Below are 25,197 nucleotides of genomic sequence, written 5' to 3'. Positions count from 1 at the left end.
CAATCAAATGATAAAACAACTAAATGTGATTCCTTATCTACTTCATGCATTTAATGACAGAAAGCAAAACAAGGTCTTTCACATCTCCCTAACTAGTCCGTAACAAAATTTTAACAGAAATTAGTCAACAAGCTTGCATTGACCTTGAGAAGTCGGAAACAAAACAGATGTTTTCATTTTTTTCTGGTGTAAAATTTCTTGTCAGCATTAGATAAGTCTTAGGTTCACGTTTGGCTCAAGTCTGCTCATTAACGGACCAACACTACAGCTGGCTGTATCGTCACAGTCCACGAAACTAAGATCTGTGGTATCGCCACTGTCATCCAAGCTAGAACTGCGGTATCGCCACAGTCCACCTAATATCTGTTCAGTTCATCCAACGATGTCTTTGTCCACCATTTCAAAGATTCGACTTTTTGCAAGCCCTTGTAAGTAAATTATTTGTATTTGACTTTTTATATAAACTAAGTACTACATCAACGTTGAAGTGCTTTTATTTTTATTTATTTTTTGACCTTTTATACAGCATTAAAACACCAACATAATTTTTTTTAAATGTTATTTTATTTTTATGCAAGAAATTATTTTTGCCTACAGAACATACTTAAGAAGACACAACAATAGAATATCTTATTAGCATTTAGATTTAGACAAATCGTTTGATTAGGGATTTGGAGAATTTTCGTTCACATTTTTTTCACTATCATCAAAGACAACTAGTCAGTAGAATTATTATTTGACGAATAAAAAAACATATTTAATTAATCTGAATAACACATCTGATGACAATATGTCCACACTTTACACCACGCCTACCATTTTCTAAGACTACTTTTTTTATTATTTGTTGTAGAAAAATCGTTTTTGCATTTTAATAATAGCCAAAGTGAGAAAAGACCTCCATGCCAACTATTGTTGCCATTATAAAAAACAACCTTTTATTTTTAATTTTTTTTGAAAATAATAAAGTATGAGTTTACTTTTAAGATTGAATAATTGATATTTATCGCAGTTATCAGATTAATGTCCCTTGCATGACTTCTTTCACATGCCATTCAAATAATAGCTTGCGAAGTAGAACTAGTTTTTTTACTGTTTTATATAATAAGTGAATAAATTGTTACATATGTATTTGTTACTCTATGGTCATAACAATAATAGAAGTAATAAAAATGCAATTTTAAAAACCAAAAAATAATTATTTTTTAACAGTACTTTTAGCGATACAATTTAAAAATCGTGGCCTCTATATTATATTTCAATAATAATCTATTTTTAACATTTTCATCTTTAAATGCATGATTTAAATAAATGAAATAAATAGTTTTCCAAAACAATGTTTACTCTTTGAAAGATATTGCAATCGAAATAAATTCTACGGTGAATCAAAGATAGCTAAACAATTAATAAAATAACATTAAAATTATAAATAAAAGATAATTAAACAATTAATAAAATATTAACACCATTAAACATGTCTAGAACCTACATCAATGCCTATAATACACATACAAAAGTAATTACTGGAAGCATTTTTGCAGTAAACATTTATATTTATTTTTCAGCAAAGTTTAGCATCGCATTATTAACATTTAAATTATTATACTTTTCCACAGAAATGTATGAGATAAAATCTTACTTTAATATTAGCTAAATAACCGATTTAATAGAGAGCAGAAATTATAAAAACATTTAAACATAAATTCATTCAATGTAATATTTTAATTCATTATAATACGAAATAACAGTCGGGCAAATTAAAAATTGATTAATATTGTATAGACTTATAAATATTTCTACACTGTACTGATAGAGATAAAACAATTTTTCTCTGGATTTATAAAGAGTTCGGTCGACCTCTTTAAAGATTTAAAATAAGCGTCCCAATCGAAAGTAATAGTTTATGAAAAGGTGAATATAAAATTAGAAATGTCAGTTTTTGAAATGTGACAAAGATTGCCCAACAAAACCATAAACAGAAACACGCCTTGACCTACAGCTGTGTGTAGCTGGGTCCTGCTACATCCAGTATCTCGTGGCTTGATGTCAACATCCCTTTACTTTCTTCCTTGTAGAGCTTCTGTTCTAAAAGTCTCTGCTCTAGCTCATGTCTTTCTATCTCCATTCTCAGTTTCTCTTTTCTCTCTCTCATTCTCTGTTCATGTTTTTGTTTTTTTAGTTGTATTTCCACATCATGTTTCTCTGATCTTTGCTTTAGTTTTTCTTCTTTCTCTCTCATCTGTAACTTGCATATTTCTAGTCTACATTTTCGTTCTTCAACTTCAAGTTCATAAATCTCACCAAACCGTCGTCTTTTATTCAAGTTTCTACATCCGTGTCTAACCTGTGTAGATGGATGAGATTTTCTTTTCCCTTCTGTGTCAGCGAAATCCTCTATCTGAGGCCTGTTAGTGTTAGAGAAATTAAAATGTTTATTTTAATTTTATTTCTGATGTGGAACATTTTTTGTAAAAATGACCAGCGATAATATACAATGGAAAATACATACTATCGCCATAAAATGTTTAAATGCGTTACTGTACAAAAATGTTAGCTCAATTTATGAGTTGATGACCCCTAAGAAATCCTGTCATGTCACCCTTACAGTCACGTATCGGTGAGTAATGTAAATTATCAACTCTCTGAAAAATCTCAACATTATCCGAGATACAAATTAAAATAAAATTACTGAGGCTCCATCTCAATGTTCTGGTTTTGAATTCTGTCTGTGGCTTCTTCGTGAGCTTGGACATCTGTACCTATGTATGTAAACAAATGTATGTAATTAACAAAAGTAAAGACATTCTCATTGGGTTTGTTTAAAGGCAAATCAACAATTGGTTTGCAAATTCTTTTTATTTGCTAGGGTATAGTGCAGGGGTCTCCAAACTTTTCAGTCCGAGGGCCGCATTAACTATCAAATTTCAGTTCGGGGGCCAGTTTCTTCCAGGCATGTCTTTGATTTTTTTGGGCAAAGTTCCTGAACCATCACTAGTAAACGTTTTTTCCGAGGACAAAAAGATCTCCGCGGGCCGGATGAGAGGACATCGCGGGCCGCATCCGGCCCGCGGGCCGTAGTTTGGAGACCCCTGGTATAGTGTAAACATTAGAATACGCTTATAAAGTATTTTAAATATATAACTAACTAACTGAACCGACAGTTCATTATCATAACAAAATGATATTTAATCTTCTTTTTTTCATGTTAACTATTAATGTGTTAAACTAAATCGTTATTGTCAGCCTTGAATAATTACAACTTTAAAAACTGATTTCACGCGTCTGTTTTTTTTTTTTTTCAAAGATTGCATTATCCGCATACTGTTACAGCTAGTATAGTAAATTGAAATTAAAAATAAGGTAATTAACTCATGTAGTGTATTTGGACAAAATTTGTCAATCGCGCAGGACCAATAGTGTATCCACTTTACAATTCGAGTTAACTTATCAAGTTAACAGAGACCTAGTAGTTCTATTAAAATATCTCCACTATTTCAGACAGTTGTAATTTATCTGTTATCCAACAACAACAAATCAATTCAACAGTATAACAGCTAAGCAGATAGCGTTATTAACTCAAACAATTCTTAATACATTTTGTGAGTTCTAAATATAATAATATACTTACCGTAAAACAATTCCTGAGTAAGCTCTTGATTCTCGTTGAAATTTGCTGTAACTGAAGTACATGCAAAGACGATAATTAGAAACCGGAATAAAATTTAACGTATATACATAAAGTGAAACAAGTGCGTTGGGCTAACCAGGTTATGGAAAAGCGGATGTCGGTTAGGGCATAGGTGATATATGCTTGGCCATAGATGATGTTGACTAAGACATAGTGGAATGTAAGCTATGGCATATGGTTTTTAATAAAGTATGCAGTTTAGTGTATGATATTTTATATTCTGTATAAATTTGTAACATTTTAGTAATCAAGTTGTCTTGTTATCCTGAAAAATTTGTAATATCTATATAGTTTATTCTTATAAATGTATTTAAAGAAATTATTTTTGAGCTCCATATGTTGAGCTCTAAAAATTTATCATTTGAAAATATCATTTCATTGAACAATTTCGGATATTATTTTACCTTCAACTTGCAAGTTTGAAGATGTTACATCATCATCTATGTTATGTTCATTGTAACTTTCCGTCGATTCCTGGTGACCTATTGAGAATAGCGAAAACTAAAAACAATTTTCTTTAATTGCATGTTTCAACGAGCATTTTGGTCCAAAAAATGCTCTAAACAGTGTTTACTATAGTTAAATAAACATACTATATTCTATGGCATCTCTTTCTTATTCAGCTACATTTGCAGCTACATTGACATCTAAATACACATATAGAAAACTAGTATTTTATTCCGCTATCAAGGTTAAGTTCTTTAATAAAGCAACAAAATAATTAAAGCGATAAAAGCCAAATATACATCAACATATTACCGATTGTTACATAAGCTAAATTAAATGTTTACAGCTTTAACTCAACAAATGTTACCTTCATTATTGAGGTTAGAAGACGGCTGAAAACTGCCGCTATTTGTTCCATCAACCACGTCTGTGACTTGGTCTGGCTCTGTTGTATCCCCAGTGTTTAATTCAGACTCAAAAAGATCCTTAAAGTCTACAAAATCTTCAGGACAAATATCAAATATTCTTCTAGTAAAACCAGAAAGTCTAATGCCATGAGGGTTTCTCTTTGCCCTTTTCATGTCTTGTTTAGCCAATGATTTCATCCTCTGATATTGTTCTTTCACTTTCTGTAGGTCACGTGACGGGTATTTTGCTCTATGTTCTTGTGTGACGTCATCCCAGGCTTGTTTTACTTTTTTCTTACATTCGCTGGTTCGTCCTTTACATTCTATCTCTCTCTTGTATCTCTCTATCAGTGAGAGAAGTTCGTTTTTTTCTTCGTCTTTCCAGTTCTCTGTTCGTGTTTTTTTACGTTCAACTGGTGGGTCTAGTTCAGCTGTAGGAGACATTAAACAGGCAAATAATAATCAAATAAAATTCATGTATACACTTTTTAGATTTAATAAATCGTTTTTAAAGTATTATGGAATGTTTCAGACTAAATATCAAGACGTAAAATGACGTCAAAAGACGCATTTAAAAATGCAATATGTTTAAAGTAAAGTATTACAGTTTAAAAATAGGATTAAAATTTTAGAGAGGTAAGTCTCGAAACTTGACAACGCGTCAACATTTATATGATGATACATAAAGTAAACACAATAAAATATAACTGATAGTTATAGATATATTTTGTGGCCGCAGGGGTGGATTTATGTTGTTCTTAACCAAGCTTCTTCGATACAGCGGGTCCTGTATTATTCTAGGCATGCTTTTTTATTTAAATGTATGTTCTTTTTATTTGTTAATGTGTTTTTTCGTTCTTGTTTCATTAAAGGAATCTATCTTTTTGTATCTTTCCTATTATATGTATGTCCGTGTTAATACTTGTATGTCAAAGGCATATACATTTAATTTGGCAAGTAGGCCTACTAGGGAAGATCAGACTCAATCAGCATCAATATCTTGACCAGTATTGTTTTATCCTGCAGTTATTAAATGTGTTTAAAAAGATGGCGAAGTCAATAATGATATTCGAAATGTCGATTGCTTAATGTAACACTCGCTCCTCTCTAAAATCTTGCCAAGAATAATAAGGCCAACAATGTATAATGAAACTAAACGACCCTGCCTCACTCCCGATTGAGTTATTTCTCTCTTGTTTTTTGTTTTTGTTTTTGGTTGACTGTCCTTTATATTGAGACATGTAATTGTTTTCCAAACATTCTGTCACCAACTAGTCTAAACTGTCAAACACGTATTTCACATACTAATAAACCGGGAGTGATCTCCCCTAAACTTTCTCGAATATTCTTATATAACTTGGAATATAGACATGATTTTTAATTACTTAAACTTTTAAAAATAGAGTAGAATCTCATAGAAAAAAGAATTGCACACCAAGCGAACGCCAAAACAAAATGTGCATAATAGTGCGCAATATTATTAGTACTTTATAAATTTACATGCGATTTTGAGAAATCGGAAATAGCGTAAATGAGTACTTCCGGTAAACGGAAATTACTCAAAATTTGAGAGAAGTTAGAGAATTAGATCTTTTACTAACGTATGAAATTTCATTTATCTATCTGAAATAGTACTCAAGCTATAGGCGTTTGAAAAATTCAAAGTAGAAAAAGTACCACTTCCGGTTATCGGAAATCGCTCAAAAGTTGATACGGATCTTCGATTTTGATAAATTACTTATATATGAAATTTCATCAACCAAGCTGTAACGGTACTCAAGTTATCGTGTTTACACACAGACAGACAGACACACAGACAGACACAAAAACATACGGACAAGATTGCAAAATTATGTTTTTCCGTATCAGTGAGGTGTAACACGTCGAGATTTGTAAAATTCTCGATTTTTTTTTTGCACGATTACAAGACTTTCTCTATACTTCGTATATACGAGAAAGTAAAAATGTCAGCTCTTGTATTAAACAATAAAATCAAATCTATGAAACTGTATCAATATTTAACGTATTATTAACACAATACTCCACCATGTGTAAATGGGACTAAGCCAACAGAGTTTCTTCCAGGCATCCCCCGAAGAAAGTCTACCGACCCCCCCCCCCGAACGAGATGGAATTTATAAAGTAAACATATACTTTTACTAATGTCTGCCCCCCCCCCCACCCAGGGGAAAATGTAGACACCCGCCCCCCCCCCCCTTAAAATATGAAGTGCACCTCCGCAGAAAAAAAAGTCTGGAAAAAACTTTGTAATCCAAGTAAGTCAAGATTAGAGTTAAGACTACAATTCTCTCTAAAATTAGTACGTTTATCAAACGTTTTACCTCACACTTATACAGTCGGCTGTTCATCAAACATGGTGTATAATTAACTTAACTCCACCTCCATAGACTGAATAGCACTAAAAACTGATAATACGTTAGGACTTAATCTATTGTATCATGTTGACATGACATATGTACTTCTATATTTATCTCACACAAATGAAAATTTTACCTTGTGAACTGCTGGCGATGAGATCCAAAAGCTGTGTTGCGTTATTTGCTTGTGTTGTACATTGTGAATCTTTTAAAAACCCCACACACGCTTGTAGTGAACAGAGAAGGGAATATCCGTCCTGAAATATCTGTTTTAAATATTGATTTTTTAGAAAATCCTCAAAATAAATTTAGATCTAATTAATGAAATATCTTAAACTATAATTGTTTGCTAGATTTATAATAAGTTGAAAGAATGAAAAATAAAAAAAATGTTTCCTTTAAAAATGTGTTTTAATGAAAGCCGTTTTTTGTCGTGTATTTCCTAATTAAATTATAACCGGTTTACAGATTCGTTTCACTAACTGAAATCTGACATTTTTAATGCCTTATGTTAAGTTTATTTATTTTCTAACCTGTATATAGTTTCTGAAATTAGATGTATAAGTAGCCAATATTTGCAGACATAGCTCTATCTCTTGTTGTCTTGTCCAGCATGATTGTAACAAAATAGATTGTAGATGGAACAAACAATGTTCAGGGAATTCTGTACCAAACCGTTCTTGTTGACTTAGTCTTTGTAGGTGGCACAAAATATTGCAGATACTGTCAATAGAAATGTTTAGATATAAATTTTAAAATTCAGATAAAGGGGTAGAGTTTTTGTGTTTTTGACAAGTTATGTTAGAATATTAAAATATGAGCACGACTGGCGTTAAATTAATGGAGCAATACCTTACAATTTTATTTGAAGACAAATGTAAAGTATGCTTCAAAATAAACGCTTTATTTTACCAATTAAATTAAGTAAAAACACTTCGTAACTAGGCACCGATAAAGTAAAAAACGGTATGCATCTGGTAAGTCTTTAGAATCTGTCTTTCACCCATGACCATTCCGTCTGACAAAGTACTCACGGATTCACACCATATAAAAATATGTTCGCAGATATTGCATCGAGTAAATAATAAGCATAGGCATACGCATTTGTGTTTGGTTATGTTTATTTTATGAGTACATCCAATGGTAAAGTGGACTCAAGTCCGTCCCAATAAGGTTATAAAAGTAGTGCTTTGTTTTTAAAGCTCATGTTAATGTATTGTTTTAATTTACCCGATTATTCCTTTGTTTTCCCCACAGTAGACTTGAAACGTAACTTGACTAAGATGTAATGACGTCACTAATCTTTGTTTCAGCTCTTGTATCGTGTCCTGGTACACCAACAAATGCTGACCGTGGTGGACGTCGGTTATCATTGATATGATCACAAACATCACTAGGCCTAGATCTAAGATATATGACAAGATTGAGAATCAAAATATTTAAGATTTAAATATAAATAAAGTTTAACTCATTCTACTTTAGTACATAAAGACAACAGCTAAGAAACGACTTATTTTAATAAAATACCGTCGTTTGTTCTGGATAAATCAGAGCTCCATTTCTGTAACAAAGTTTTTAATTCTTCTTCACTTAAACATTGTTGGTCGACTTTTGAGTCAAACATTTTCACCAGAAAAACAAGAAATGTGAAGATCTGAAATATGTTTACAACACATATTTAACACACAACTATCAACAGTCAATAGTAAAATAGTATATAGAATCAAGTGAATGTTTTACTTACATGTTTTACAGTAAGACACGTGAGCTTAGAAGTCCTTAACGTCAAGTCCTTCAGGACATTATTTCTTTTGATTTCCCCCTTTATGTCTGCTTGTTCAAACAATTTCATTACTTTGTCAATTGTCTCATCAACATCTACAAGTTCTGGCACTTTATTTATGTTCTCAACAAGAGTTAATGCAACATTCGCCATTTCAGGCCATCTGTTGAACTCTGTTAAAAGTATTGCACTCGCTTCACTGTTGTGTAAAATTTGATCAATTCTCTGTCCAGTATCCGCCTCTATTACTGAACAACTTGATAAACTGGTAACGTCTAAAATAGCCACAGCTGATTTGATTATATTATTTTTGTACCAATTAACAAATAAATATCTAACTGTAGAAAAGGACACGCGTATTTCTTCTAGCCTTTGCTTCAATCGTTCTTCTCTCTCTGTTTTAACCCCATCATCTTCACTGTCTTCTTCCTCGTCTTCGTCGTCTATCTTTTCTTCTTTCTCATCGAAAATAGAATAAGAGAACAATAATAAAAATACATACATTTTAAAGAATGCAAATTATTGCTCTGATGTTAAGAATTCTGTTTTAATTATCTTCAAAATTTAAATTTTTGAAAACATTAATCACTATCCAGTACGTTTTTAAGCTAAACGTTATTAGTAAATGTGTCTCTTGTTCAATGAAACTATATGTTTATATAATGAGTTTCTTTTTAGTCCGCATTCTTTTATTTTAAAGGTATTTGACCTGCATCTCTCAAATACTGTTGGCCACAAGTACAATAAAATACATAGAAGACTGTCTTGTTGAGTAGGACGATAATTTAAGTTCTATTACAGGAAATTCTAAAATTTGAATGCAAACACTTTTACATAATTTTAAAATATCTTAAATGACCAGTTTAGGAAACTAAAATCCTTGCAATAAAGATATGATTGGTTCGAATAGGAATATGAATGGTTCGAATAGGATCTGTTGGTCTGTATATTATATTTGTATAACTTGAAGAGCAACTAGTTGTTTCTGCTTTGTTTTATTCTCATGTTTTATCAGAGACCTACAGTTAAATATCTAGAGGTGTCTCGCGACACTAATCACCTAACAAATACGAGAAAGAAGAACTTTTTGTTTACCGATACCTCTGATGACTTGAATGGTATCTGCTAATTTATTCGCCGCTTCTCTTCCATCTTTGTCATTGTGTGCTGTTACGTTCTTTAGTGTCGTTAACAACAGCCTTTGTTTCTGTAGATAATAGATGGATGATTTGTAAGTAATTTGTTGTATATAAAGTAGGAACAACACGTTTTAGAATGAGATGATTACCTTCATTGTGTGTCCAAGGTTTGACGTCATCACCAGCTTATCTAGTTGGTTTAATATAACTGGTACGTGTTGTATACACTGCCAATGTTCCTGGATGTACGTTAGTAAGAAATCAAGGCTGTCATAGTCTCGTAACCAACCTGACTTGTGTGCAACTCGTAGAAAGTCTAAGTGACTGTTCATAAATAAAGTTCACAACATTACTGTCATTCATTTGAGATGAAAAATTTAATTGAGTTATTAAAAAATACAAAGTTTAAGGACTAAAATGTTAGCATATATTGCAAAAGATTTTCTACGACCTAAAACTTAATTTGAGTTCATTTCATGCATCTTTACGGACAAAATGAAACAAATAAATAATAATTTATACAAGAAAATTTATTCTTCAACCAGACATAGTCTCCCTCCCCGACCCCAGCCGGAAAGTTTAAGTGCCCCCCCCCCCTTACCGGAGATAAAGGGCTGAGAAAAACCCTGAACAAATTGAGACAATTTTATCTAAAATAATAAAAAAAACTAAAGCTTATGTATCGTGTACAATATTTATTTAATTAGTATTAAAACTAACTTTGAAAACCGTTTACATATTTATTACAATAACATTATGGGTTACATGGTTAAATCCTGGTAAAAAAACTACACATTTGGGAATGTGTAATCCTCTTCTATCTTTTACCTATAATGTATTACATGTTTCAATAACTATTTAAACATTTACAGATCCTAACACTACTTTGTATAGGGTATTTCTAAAATTAATTAGATAAAGGATAAAAAATATATTTCTGATTTTACATAATTTTACTAATTAAATCACTTTCAAATAATCACAGAGTCACTCTAACATACCTGGATTTGTTGCGAAAACGTGACCCTGAGATAAAAGGTAAGTACTTTTTGTGTCTGTTACGGTGTAGCCAAACAGAAAACTCACTTAAGCAATACCAAGGTAAAACCGTGTATTCCTCAGATTGTGACATGTGGACAACACAAAGTCTTATGACAACACGTGCATCTGTTGACCTAACTGAAAAAAAAAAATTATTGTTGTCTTAAGAGTTGATTTTATTTTGTTTAGCAGTTTCTTGCTAATAAATGATTAATATAAACCACCATTACAATAGGTGAACGCGTATCTGCTGAATTTCTCCAACAACAGAACCCTTTTAAAAAAGTGTTTTCTCTGTATAAGATAGTTCATATCATTTGCAGTAGCCTCTATTCCTAATTGCAACTGTCAATTGTTACATTCGGATTATTGCTAAAATTATCTTCATTAAGTTTCTTGTTAATAAAAGATTAATATAAGACACCTCCATTCAATGACTCCAACAACAGGTCTTTAATGTCTCCTCTGTGTAAAACTTTTGTGTGGAAAGCCAAATAATACAAGATGTACAGGGATGATGTAAAGTTGAAAGATTCAGTCTGAAAAGATCAAAATGAAAGCGATGTCATAATTCTTACAACGTTTTACATTGATTTGGGCTACAGTATCGCATGTTTTGCTTTCCTGTTATAAGTATTTATTAAAATAGTCCAAACGGCTCCGTTGTCTTTATTGAAATTATTTCAACCTTCGGGTCACCGTAAGTTTGAGAATTTATTAGCTTATAAAATGCCATTGTCGATTACTGCATAAAACATTATTGGCTACTCAATTCGCAATAACTATATATATAATTCTCTTCACGGAGAAGATAGAAAACACCATGCAGCATAGCCACCACCCCCACTCCCACATGGTCTTTTGAGCTGTGGTTCACCCCGTATGTTTACAATCGTAGTGCCGGGTTAGAGACGGTTATTAGGGGCAGATAGTTTAGTATTAAACGAATTGAAACGAAGGGGAGGTAATCTGATTGATCTTTTCTTAGTCTGTAAACGGCTGCTTTCACAAGGCGGTAGTGGGGGGGGGGCTGGGCGGGAGGGTGTAGTGTTGAATCGAAACGAAGGGGAATAACAATTTCTGATTGATCTTTTCATAGTCTGTAAACGGCTGCTTTCACTGGGCGGGAGGGGGGGCGGGAGGGTGAAGTGTTGAATTCACAAATTATGAATTGCTGATAAGATGAAAATAGAACAACTAGATGGCGGTGTATACTTCGTAGCGGGTCAGCTTGTACAATATAATATATTTTAGGTGGGTGGGCGGGTGGGTTAACCACATTGACCCATTCAACAGACGACCATACGACGATATTAGCGTACTCAGCCGGACGATTGTATCCATATGGTGTATTACAGTTCACAGATTTTAAATATATTTATTTACCTGAGCGATGCTATTTTTGTCAACAACTTTCAAGTTGAAATGTATCTCATCTAAAACGCCACAAGCAATCAGCTGATCACAACAAAGTTTGCCGTATGATGAGGTCACAATCCAAACTTGTCTGATGTCAAACAAAATTTCCTTTGAGTTTTTGTCCACGTTTTCTTGTTGGTCGATTGAATCGTCGTAGTGTTCTCGTCCAAGTAACTTTAGTATTAGAGAATATTTTCTCCACGTTTCTTCAAAAAACTTGACATCTGTCAGAAATTCTCCAAACATCTCCGTGTACACATCAAGTAAATCGTATCTCAGGTATGAATGCAGCTCTTTGATGCACTTTAAAACTTCAGTTGCAGGGAAAGTTTTAAAACTTAAAATACATTTCACAACCAGTTCATAGCCAACACAAACGTGAGGATACAACTTTACATTTTCTAACCAGTTTACAACTTGTGGTTCATCTAACTGAAGTTCTGATAGTAAAGTTTTTAAAGGATTTAATTCGATTCGTTTGTTTGTTTGAAAGAAATCTGTGAAGTGAAAAACAAATGTAACTTAATGTACGATATTAAAATTATAGTCTACATATTACTGGAAAATCATAATTAAGCTAACTGGCTGCGTCAGTTGTACCAATGACAAATTTCGGAAATACTTGACAAATTTGAAATGGAAATGTTTACAGTTACTCGGAATTATCTCAATCTGTATATATATATATATATATATATATATATATATATATATATATATATATATATATATATATATATATATATATATATATATATATATATATATATATATATATATATATATAATATGTACATTAGGGTGCTTTATTCCACACATGCTTTCGGGAAACTAGAAATGTATTAGATATAATACGAGTGCAGTGAAATGGACAGATAAATAGATGGACGGTTCACAGGAACTGACAAAACATTAGTAGTTTTATGCTGACCAGTGGCCATGGTTGTTAGCGCTAGGGTGCTGGGGAATTATTTGTCAGCTCACAAGTTTTGGCCTCTTTATCCAGTGGGAATATTTAAGGGGATAGGACGTAGGTATAAATACGGACAGGTTAGATACCCTCTCTCTTTTTTGACTTACAAGCGTTTAGGGGAAGCCTCGCTCGGTAGAACAGGAGTTTATTCAACTAAAGAACGACAGAAACTAAGAAAGTCTCCGGTCCAGTTCTGGACAACAACGGCCTTATTGGCTAGTGCCCGAGTCAGCAACATATTCAGTCGGCGACTAGGCATCCGGACAGAAGCATAGCAGTTCGGCCAAAAAAAAATGTTTTTTCTACTATATTAAGTTTTCGTCGTATCGATTATATTATTGTAATGCAATACATTTTGTTTTAATTGCCTAAATTGATGTAAAATGTAGTAGCCTATATATGTAATGTTAAATGCATTAAACTCTCGTAAATATAAAGCTGAACAACTTTTACCCTAAGATCTTAATTTGGTATCGCAGATTCAAGTCTACAAACGTTTTAAAGTCCGCCCAGCTCTGGTGGTAACCTGAATTACATTAGCCAAAGTTAAGGCGACTGGGCTTAGAGCCTTCATATGTCGAGATCCGGAAACAGACTAACTTTATTGTGTTGGCCGTAAGACATAAAACGGGAACTTCATTTTTATATATACATCGATAAAACATTTTTTAACACGCAGTTAGCTATCTACTTTAAAAATTATTCTTTATTAATTAATTAAGTCTTTTCATTTTTTACTTTCTCGTATATACGAAGTATAGAGAAAGTATTGTAATCGTGCAAAAAAAAAAATCGAGATTTTTACAGATCTCGACGTTTTACACCTCACTGATACGGAAAAACATAATTTTGCAATCTTGTCCGTATGTCTGTGTGTGTGTGTGTGTGTGTCTGTGTGTCCGTGTGTAAACACGATAACTTGAGTACCGTTACAGCTAGGTTGATGAAATTTCATATATAAGTATTATATCAAAATCGTAGATCCGTATCAACTTTTGAGCGATTTCCGATAACCGGAAGTGATACTTTTCCTACTTTGAATTTTTCAAAAGCCTATAACTTGAGTACTATTTCAGATAGATAAATGAAATTTCACATGTAAGTAAAAGATCTAATTCTCTACCTTCTGTTAAATTTTGAGTAATTTCCGTTGATTGGAAGTAGTAATTTACGCTACTTCCGATTTCTCAAAAAACTAATGTAAATTTTAAAAGTACTAATAATATTGCGCACTATTATGCGCTTTTTTATTGGTCGTTCACTTGGTGTGCAATTAATTTGTCTACGAGATTTTATTCTATTTTTAAAACTTTAAGTATTTAAAAAATTCATAAAAAACGTTTTAATAACAAGCTTTTATGTAATGATGCACTAAAAAGTAGAAAATAAATTATAGACTACTATTTAAATAACTATAAAGAAAAGCGTGGGTCACTTTAGTATCTATTGGATACCTTTACTAATGTTAAGGAAGACACCCACGCTTTTCTTTATAGTTATTTAAATAGTAGTCTATAATTTATTTTCTACTTTTTAGTGCATCATTACATAAAAGCTTGTTATTAAAACGTTTTTTATGAATTTTTTTTCAGTACTTTACATGTTTTATCTACAATAGAGTTACATGACTAAAAACCATTGCGCGCCTACTGAATATCACGTTCAGTAGGCGCGCAATGGTTTTTGAACGCAGCCATTACGTGGTCGTGATGGCGCAGCTATTGATGACGCGTGTGGTGTGGTTGGCTAGACATGCCTACTAATTCGGTCCAAATTTTAATTAATTCATAAAAAATCAATTAGGCATCCAATTAAGTCAAATTTAGTTTCAGATTGCATTGTCTTCATGTCTTGACCCACGTGCCAAATGTGAATCGTATCGGTCAAGTAGAACTATCCGAATTTTCACTCCTGCGTTTCCGTCTAGACTGACGACTGACGACAGACAGACTGACGAGGAAGTGAGTTAAATAAAAGCTTGTAAAAATGGATTAAAAATCATGTCTATAGCCCGAGTTCCCATCCCCTGTTATTTTATATAAGAATATTCGAGAAAGTTTAGGGGAGATCACTCCCGGTTTATTCAGTGATAAAAAAGCAAATCAAATTTTCAAAACAACACTAGCCGTTGTTTAGTTAACACAGAAATCTCGCTAGATGTTGTTACACTACACACCTGGAACTAACTCCTGGCTGTATTCAGCAACCCGTTCTCCTAAGGCCACAATACCATCTACACTTTGTGTTCTAGAGTCAGCAACTAACTTGTGTTTTATCCGCCACAATCCTCGCTATAAAATAGAGAAGAATAAAGTGAGATAAAACTAATAAAACACTAGAATTTTATATAGAAGTAATTGTTTTTACTTTAATATTAATCTCATAATTTCATTCACTATGTGCATATGTTAACATTCCTGGAAAACTGTTTAAACTCTCTCACCTCTATCTGTAAGCAAGACAAGGTACAGTCAGCAAACAGAGTCAATAGTTTTATACACCCATCGCTGTGTGACTGCCAGTTGCTAAGTATCATGTCTAACCGATTCTCATCATCATAACAACATCCCATGACAGCGTGTCTGATCTCTTTATTTCTAAACAAGCTGTGCAGCGTTGATAACCTGTCATCCACGGTCTCATACAATGCAGAGTCAGAGGTCACAATAAATCTGCCAAAATATTATGTAATCACTTCTAGATTGAATAACGATACATAGAATAATATTTAAGCTCACAAAATGTTAAAAAAGCACAATTAGATTATTTCAAAAAATTTACATGATTTTCAACATCACAGATAGTCGTAATGGGCTATAACTACTAGATCTCGAAAAGGATGTAATCATTCCAATCGATCTTTAAAAAAGATTCTGTACAAATAAATAGCAACATTATTTTACCTGTCAAACCTGTACTTAAATACTTTTTCTACGTCATAATATACATTTCTCAACATGTCATCATCAACTATGATGTCATCTATTTGATCATCGTTTGAGAACAAAGCAAGGACATAAAGCGCAACTGTATTTCCTGAAACAAAAGGAAACGCACAATTCTTATTTAAACGGTAAACAAATTAAATGTTGCAATAAACAAACCTTGTCATCAACACAGTTATATTCAAATATAAAATACAACTTGTTCCCACCGTTGGTTTAAGACAATAAGTGTCGTTACTTTAGAAAAAAAACGTTGACCTAGACTAGAGGTTTTGATTATTTTCATTATACTGTGGGAATGGACAATAAAGAGCTTTGATTTGGTTGGCTTAATCTGAGCACGAAGTGTGGTAAATTCATACGATCTTTGGTAATCAGTTTTCTGAGTACCCGTTGCAATTGTAACTTTAGCTTTCGTGTTCTGTGCTCGATAGAAGTGGGTTCTTTTTTTTACTTTCTCGTATACGAAGTGCAGAGGAGTTACTGTAATAGTGCAAAGAAAAATCAAGATTTTCACAAATCTAGACGTATTACACCTCCTTGAGTTGGAAAAACAACGTTTTGCAATTTTGTTCGTATATCTTTGTGTATGAGTGTGTGTATGAGTGTGTATGTCAGTTAACTCGATAACTTAAGTCACGTTACAGCTAGACTAATGAAATGATATATATATATATAAATATAATATCAAATATGTAGTTCTGTATCAACTGTTTAGCGATTTCCGGTAACCGCAAGTGGAACTTATTCTACTTTTTATTTTTTTTCAAAAGCATTTAAATTTAGTGCAGTTTTTAGATAGATAAACGAAATTTTACATATAAGTAAAAGATCTAATGTTCTGATTCTGTCAAATTTTCAGTAAACTCCTTTGATCGGAAGTAGAAATTTACGCTATTTCCGATTTTTCAAAAAAAAAAAAATCATGAATCTATAAAGTGCTAATAATATTCCGAACTATCTAACACATATTTTTCGCCGTTTACTTGGTGTGCAATTCTTTTTTTTCTACGAAATTATATTCTATTTTTAAAAGTTTAAGTAATTTAAAATGGATTAAATATCATTTCTATATCCCGCATTGCCATCCCCCGTTTATAAGAATATTCGCGAAAGTTTAGGGGAGATCACTCCCGGTTTATTTAAAGGAAAATCAGTTCACTCATTCATCATTTTCTTCGCCAACAATCGTATGTAGGCCTACGTGTATTCCTCTGCTAATTCTAAACAAATATTTAAGTTCCAAATTTTACACAAGATTGTCGTTGATTTCAGGATTGAAACGGTCAACGTAGATTAATTAAAGTATCATACAACTGTTAAATCTTGCTAAACTTAACAGTTACACATTGCATACAAAATAAACCGGGAGTGATCTCCCCTAAACTTTCTCGAATATTTTTATATAACTTGAAATATAGACATGATTTTTAATTACTTAAACTTTTAAGAATTGCACACCAAGCGAATGTAAATTTATAAAGTACTAATAATATTGCGCACTATTATGCACATTTTGTTTTGGCATTCGCTTGGTGCGCAATTTTTTTTCTATGAGATTTTATTTTATTTTTAAAAGTATAAATAATTAAAAATCATGTCTATATTCCACGTTATATAAGAATATTCGAGAAAGTTTTGGGGAAAGCACTCCCGGTTTATTTAAATCTGCCAGGCATTTGCTAACCTCCATGACTTTCTCCCCATCTAATTGACTCAATTCTTAGTCAAGTTTCACCGCTTTTAGCAATGTGGATGGTTGAGCGTAGTATAATAAATTTTAATCCAAAAATAATTTTATTTACCAAAAAAATTTTTTTTTAATTTTATAGTTATAGATTTACTTTTTACAAAAATAGATCTTGAGTCCTCGATGAAGACACACAGTTTCTGTTGTGTTTGAATATCCGACACTTTAATTATTTTGTAGATAATCCAAGTAGCGTACTGTAAAAGGGTTGAAAAAAGTGAAAGATATTTTTAAATGTTTGTTTTACTTATTTACTGGCATATATTTTGCGTGACAGTAAAAAAAAAAAGTAAAAATGTTTTGCAACGTTAATGTCATTCACTTGCTATTGCAATGCATTGTTTCTTCCAGACTTTTTTCTCCGGTGAGGGGGGGGGGGGCACTTGACATTTTCGGGGAGGGGGGGGGGGGGGGGCGGTAGACTTTTTTCGTGGGGGCGGACACTGCTAAAAGTACATAATTTTATATAAATTATATAAATTGCCCCCCCCCCCCCCCCCCCGAAGAGATGCCTGGAAGAAACTCTGTTGCAATGGAGGAGACTTGGGAAATATTTGGCAACAATGTGAATTGAGAAGTCATGCTGTAAACTCCAATTACCGAAATAGTATTCTTGTATCATACGGTGTTGTAACTAATAGTGACAACCCATACTCCACCGTAGCTTTGGCATATTAGACCTCCCTTCCATGCAATTATATTATTTTGACAAAATGAAATACTTTCTGACATTTTTCAAATTGTTGTCTACCCCTATAAATAGGAACCGCTACTCACGCCACGCCTCCCCCCCCCCCCCCTCCATTATCATTTTATGCTACTGGACAACAACAAAGTACAGAGCTGATATTTGTATAATTACCTCAAAACATTCATCGTCATCAATATCCCAATCATTTATATACTCGATCAATGATAAAATAACGTCATCATATACAGCCAGCTGTAGTGTACACTGTACATTGAAGGAGCACAACCAACACCACAGCTTGTGCAGAGTTTCAACATCAACTTTTACTTGGCCCACATCAGCACTGCGATATTCAGCTACAGATTCTGGGATTATGTTCAGGTGAAACAAAAATTGACTTAACACTTGGAATTTTAAAACCTCATCTTCTTCTATTCTAGAATCGTCTTTAAGCCTGTACATTTCCATACAACACTTTAAATACTCTTGTCTAGTTCCTTGTGTCCGTGTATCCACAAGTCGTTTAAAATCTCCAATCAAATGTTTGTTTTCTCTCACGATATGAGACGCTGCACTAAACGAGTCTTCTGTTAACTGTAAACATTTGATGTCGTCCAGTAGAACTTCACTTTCGTCACGAATTTCAAATCTTCCATCACGTGTTGGGTCACCGGGTAGGTCACGTGATAGGTTACGCGATACGTCATGTGGTAGGTCACGTTGTAGGTCACCTGGTAGGTCACGTGATAGGAACCTGTCACCTGTGGGTATACCAGACATTAATATTTGTTTACCTCGCTATTGTTTCTTTCAAATACTAGATAGTTCAACACATTAAAACAACAATCAAAAGTATATTAGTATGGATTCTATCTCTATACTTGTTAAAAAACCATATTAATCCAATGGACTTGCAGGTAGTTACTCCAGAGTTCCATAATCTTATCTACCCAAATCTACCCAAATCTACCCAAATCTACCCAAATCTACCCAAATCTACCCAAATCTAAAACCCAACGAACCCACGCCACAAAAATGAATAAAATAAACCCTCTTTGTTTGACCTGTTTCCATAGTAAGAATAGATATATATTAAATATGGAGACAAATAGTTTATTTTCAACATTCATCAAAATATTATTAGCTTCAAATATTTTGTAGAAACAAATCCAATACCTGAATGTTGACTCCATGGAGTTATGCCAGCTCTATGAATCGGTTGAAATGGAGAATGTAGGCTGAACATCGGGATGTTGCTACTAGTTCTATCTGTATTGTCTATGCCAATGATTAACAATGTATTTATGTTAATAAATGGGTCTATTTCTGCCAGAGACTTCATTTATTAAATATTTATTTTATTTTCATATTTTTATAAAATTAAATATATATTTTTATTTGCATCGACCAATAAATCTTTGTTGCTCATTGTAAAGTTCATCTAAAATAAATAGTAAAACCAATCCAGAATCATAGTCAATATGGATCTACTTACTACATGTAATCGACTATGGATATATGTGTTAATATATGTGTACATACATGTAATCTTACCTGTAATGGGAGAAAAACTCCATCCATTTTGTGTGTGAAAATTGAAGTTTTCTTGATGTGCCATTGTGATAGTACTGAAATGTAATTGTGTTAAATTATCTTTATTCTGAGTCAGTATGATAGTAATATCATAGTAACGAAAACTATAGCATTTATAGATTGTTGAAAATAACCGATGGTTCATATTATAAAAGTGTTAAAATCAACTTATTTTTTAACTGCGTATAGAAAAATTTCAAAATTTATTTCTAAAATAATTGATTAAACAGAGGTCAGCGTGGTAAAGCTCATGGTAAAGCTCATGCTCTGGCAGATGAGGCTCGTTAGCTGGGGACAGTAGCTCTTCTAGGAGAGACAACTCCAAAATTTAAAAAAAACTGCTGCTTTGTAGTTTGTTTTTAGGTGGTCAAAGGCTATGGAAGCAAATCCAAAAGAAAAGAAGGCTGAAATCGGAGTCAATGGCCTGAAAGGCGCATAGGGTTCATCCATAAATGACGTCACGCTTTTTTGGACGATTTTTACCTCCCATCCTCCATCACACATCATCACAAAAAGCCGGACCCCCCCCCCCCCTAAAATGACGTCACACCTCAGCCTAGAGCCCCCCTCAGTTGAATTTTTCTTAAAACATCGTTATATTTTTCCAAAATCTGGTCTGAACTCTGTCAACACAGAGTATTTTAATCAACTCCTATTGCAATTTAATAAAACAGCTTTCTAAAACGCGAAATAACGTCTAAAATTCGTTTTCTAACATTCCTTTTTTTATAATACAAAAGTGTGACGTCGCACCATCTGACCCCCCCTCCCCCTCGTCACACGCCGTCACAAAATTAAGAACCCCCCCCCCCTTCCCTGTGAGTGTGAGGTCATTTATGGACGACTTCATAACCAGTTGACGCATATATTTAATTGTGTTGGATCACTTCCAACACTAAAATTAAGCACGGAGAAGAAGAAAAAGAAGATTAAACATGTTTGCAACAACGTTCCAATCAAAAATCATATAAATTCAAACTATGCAGCATGATAGCTATACATAACCTATAAATATATATCATTGCATTAACCTTGATTAAACAGAACATGTATTCAGCGTTTAGCATTTTAAAATACGGATAGCTGATAGTATATTAGCAGATATTACATTAACATTCAATTAAAAATGTTAAATAGTTTGAAAATTTTACAAAATATGACACCTAATAAACAGAATAATCAATATATGCATTAAAACGTACGCAAGAATAACAATAGTCTCCTTGATAAACATGTAATTTTGATTACGCTTGTTGCTGTTCGTATAAATAGAATCGGGAAAACCAAAGATTACTATATTTTTTAATGCATCTCGGAGAGAAATTTAATTTTAATAGAAAATATATACTTTAACCAGTGACTGGCCCCTGGATATACTATAATATACATCTTAATCCTCCCCCCCCCACCCCACCCCACCCCCCTCAAGGATAATTTAGTTATTGTCTCAGCCACTGCGGTTTCTTAATGCGAACTGTAAATTTCTGCGAATGGGGATGTTGTCTAGTTTATACCACCAAGTGTTCGATCATGAGATTTTTAACAGCCTAAAATATTCCCTAGTTAAGTGTTTGTTTTCTGTTACAAGGTTGTATGTTAAAACTGTTGGCTACGAGACTATATGTCCCAGTGGCAAACTGGCACAATGCTTCACATGAAGGCCCTATTGTTAGATCATAAGTATAAGAAAGAAACAAGTTTCCATACCTGCAAACAAGAAAATTTTAAGACGTACAGAACTTTAGATCAATATCTTGACACAAATAATAACTAGTTATGGTAGTCTACTAAACTGAAATTATCAACACGGACTGTTAGTCGGCCATATTGGTTTTCTTTCAACTAAGACGATCGCAGACTACTAATAAAATGGCGCGTTGTATTTCTCTGGTAATAGGGAAAACCCGAAGTTACTTACCGAATGCTTAAAGAGCTATTATTAGCGTTTGAATGTATAAATAACCAAAAGGGAATAACCTATTGGGTGGAGGTCTTAGGTAATATAAATTTAACACTGTGATTTTTAGAAATAGCTTACTTTTTTGCAGAGTTTCTTTCAGGCATCTCTTCGCCCCCCCCCCCCCCCGAACGAAATGAAATTTATATAATTTATATAGAAAATATATATTTTTAACAGTGTCCGCCCCCCCCCCCTCCGAAAATTTCAAGTGCCCCCCCCCCCCCCCCGGAGAAAAAAGTCTGGAAGAAACACTGCTTGTTTGTTAGATTAATTAACGAAATCAATATATCTACGATTTAATTTTAGGAAAGCTTTCTTTTACCATTTAGTCTGGAATATTCATCGCGTAAAATTATGTATATAAAGTAAATAGATGTTGCCTACGATGTATAGATATATAGTTTCAAATTTTCAGGCAAAACTATTACTTTTTACCAAAAATAAACAAGTTAAACTTGAAAAAAATGTATGGATGATTGTTATGCCGACAAGGGATGACCGTCACCTAGGTAAAATAATTTTTGTTGATAAACTGTTTAAAGATTATTTGCCCTTATCCAACATCATTTTTTTTTTTTTTACATCTGCTTAAATCAAACAAACCCAAGGCATAAATATTAAACACTTTTATTAGAGACTGCTTTTTTTTTTTTAAAGCCGTTAACTTGAGTACTGTTTAAGTTAGGTGCACAAAATTTCATATTTTGGTATTCGCTGTAAAATTTCATTCAACATTTTAGTGGTTTCAGCTAAAGTTAAGAGATACTTCATCTGTAACCGATTTCTCAAAAAGTTTCAGAATTTGAAAAAAATTTAGTAATCCTAAGAGTTTTTCGTCTAAATGTTCTGGAAGTGCCATCTCAACGTTAAATTAATGCTGTATAGAACTATGAAGGGGAGAATCTTTAATAAAGTCATAAAAAACCCACTTTCCGGTTTTTTTCTATGACATCTGCTTTAATAACAGCGCACACACTTAAATATGTAACCGACATCTTGATATGTGTCCTGTGCATATATATATATATATATATATATATATATATATATATATATATATATATATATATATATATATATATATATATATATATGTATCTTTTACTATATATCCTTTACTCCTACTCCTGCTCCCCCTTCACCTACCTGCTCTCCCTTCACCCACCTGCTCACCCTTCAACCACCTGTTCACCCTTCACCCGCCTGCTCACACCCTTCACCCCTGTTACTATAATCGAATATGTATTGAACACTTGTTAAGTTTACACCGTGATATTTTAAAAGCCTTTGATGACTTGGAAAACCGTTAATAAATAAATAAATAAATAAATAAATAAATAAATAAATAAATAAATAAATAAATAAATAAATAAATAAATAAATAAATAAATAAATAAATAAATAAATAAATAAATAAATAAAATATAAGAAGAGTTTTGTTCTGATTTTAGTGTGTGTGTGTGTATGAATGTGTGTGTGTGTGTGTGAATGTGTATACGTTTAGCATACTCGTACCAGAAAACTTAAAAATAAGGTAATGAAAAAAGCCTGGGAGCCACCGTTAAGTGTGGCAACAGCTGTCGCATGTTGGCTAATGCATCGGTGAGAAGCACTTAGGGCATTCCCATTAATCAAACTGAGCTGTCAAAGCGACCGAGAAAACCCATTTATCAGTGTCAAAAGGAAAAGCTTCACGGGCGGGTCGATACGTAACAGCTTTCGCTAATGAGTAACAGGTGTCGGTAATGGTTGTTATACACAAAGAACTTTCTAGTACACTTTAGTGTTTGTCTTTTATTTTAAACACCATACAACAAAGAAAAGAAATATATCAAATAAATAAACAACATACAAACAACAATTAAACAAATTAAAAGTTTTTAAAAAATTAAACTAATAATAAATAAAATAATTAAAATAATTAAACTAATTAAAAACAAAATAAATTAAAAAATTTAAAATTAAAAAAAAAATCAAAATTTAAAAAATTAAAATTACGTAACTAGTCAATAAAAATTACACAATATAAACAAAGTAATTAAATTAAATTCAAACTTATTTTAAAAAAAAAAAAAAAAATTTAAAATTACAAAATCAAAATTTAAAAAATCAAAATCAAACAAATAATCAAATTACGTAACTAGTTAATAAAAAAATTACAAAACAAATTAAAAAAAAAATCAAATTTAAATTTAAAAAAAAATAATTAAACTAATTAAAAATAAAAAAATAATAATTTTAAAAATTTAAAAATTTAATCAATTAAAATCAAACAAATAATCAAATTACGTAACTCGTTAATAAAAATTAATTTAAAATTTTAAAAAATCAAATTAATTAAAATCAAACTAATTAAAATATCATTAAAATTACGTCACTGTGTCACTGATTACGTCACAAGGTCACCGATGGTGATTACGTCACAAGGCCACCGGTGATTACGTCACAAGGTCACACTATATCTTGTTGTCCCGCCGGCTCACCCACCCTCACCCACCTGCTCACCCAGGTGGGTGAGTATTTTACTATATGTCGATGTACCTCCACCTCTCCCAGGGAGTATTTTACTATATCTCATCGTCCCGCCGGCTCACCCACCACCGCCAGGTGGGGGAGTATTTTGCTATATGTCATTGTCCTGCCGGGTCCCCCAGGCGGGGAGTATTTTCCTATGTATCCTTTGCTCCACCTCCACCTCCACCTCCGCATCCGCATCCACCATACTACCCAAAAGGGACCTAATATACTACTCGAGTAAACCAAGTTAGTCGAGTAAATCAAGTGTCGAAAAAACCAAGTAAGTCAAGTAAATCAAGTAAGTCGAGTAAATCAAGTGTCGAGTAAACCAAGTAAGTCGAGTAAACCAAGTAAGTCGAGTAAATCAAGTGTCGAGTAAACCAAGTAAGTCGAGTAAATTATAGCTTCACTGCTAATCTAACATGCAATCCAATACCTTCCCCATATCGCAGTGTGTGCTTATGCT

The 25,197-nt window shown here is 32.8% G+C and overlaps 2 protein-coding genes and 1 long non-coding RNA gene across 3 annotated transcripts; all 3 read right to left on the bottom strand.

Moving 5' to 3' along the window:
• Nucleotides 1-1,958: 1,958 nt before the first annotated feature.
• On the bottom strand, nt 1,959-7,108 carry LOC131929138 (tubulin glycylase 3C). The gene is made up of 6 exons (XM_059285326.1): nt 7,057-7,108; nt 4,503-4,973; nt 4,093-4,170; nt 3,629-3,679; nt 2,690-2,759; nt 1,959-2,405 (listed from the first exon to the last, which is right to left on the bottom strand). Exons 2-6 carry the CDS (start codon nt 4,738-4,740, stop codon nt 1,994-1,996), a joined length of 849 nt encoding a protein of 282 aa, XP_059141309.1. The 5' UTR covers nt 4,741-4,973; nt 7,057-7,108; the 3' UTR covers nt 1,959-1,993.
• A 9,066-nt stretch (nt 7,109-16,174) lies between these two features.
• On the bottom strand, nt 16,175-19,614 carry LOC131929454 (uncharacterized). Its single transcript, XM_059285679.1, has 3 exons — nt 18,833-19,614; nt 18,065-18,167; nt 16,175-16,311 (listed from the first exon to the last, which is right to left on the bottom strand). Exons 1-3 carry the CDS (start codon nt 19,439-19,441, stop codon nt 16,175-16,177), a joined length of 849 nt encoding a protein of 282 aa, XP_059141662.1. The 5' UTR covers nt 19,442-19,614.
• A 75-nt stretch (nt 19,615-19,689) lies between these two features.
• Nucleotides 19,690-22,072, bottom strand: LOC131929170 (uncharacterized). The gene is made up of 3 exons (XR_009383895.1): nt 21,962-22,072; nt 20,216-20,289; nt 19,690-19,939 (listed from the first exon to the last, which is right to left on the bottom strand). It is a non-coding gene; the product is annotated as an uncharacterized LOC131929170 (long non-coding RNA).
• Between the last annotated feature and the right edge of the window lie 3,125 nt (nt 22,073-25,197).

Source organism: Physella acuta, unplaced genomic scaffold (assembly GCF_028476545.2).
Source record: "Physella acuta isolate Inbredline_101_S28 unplaced genomic scaffold, ASM2847654v3 ptg000094l, whole genome shotgun sequence".
Taxonomy (NCBI): domain Eukaryota; kingdom Metazoa; phylum Mollusca; class Gastropoda; family Physidae; genus Physella; species Physella acuta.
Note: the sequence above shows the minus strand (reverse complement) of the source record. Positions and strands in the feature narration are given on the sequence as shown.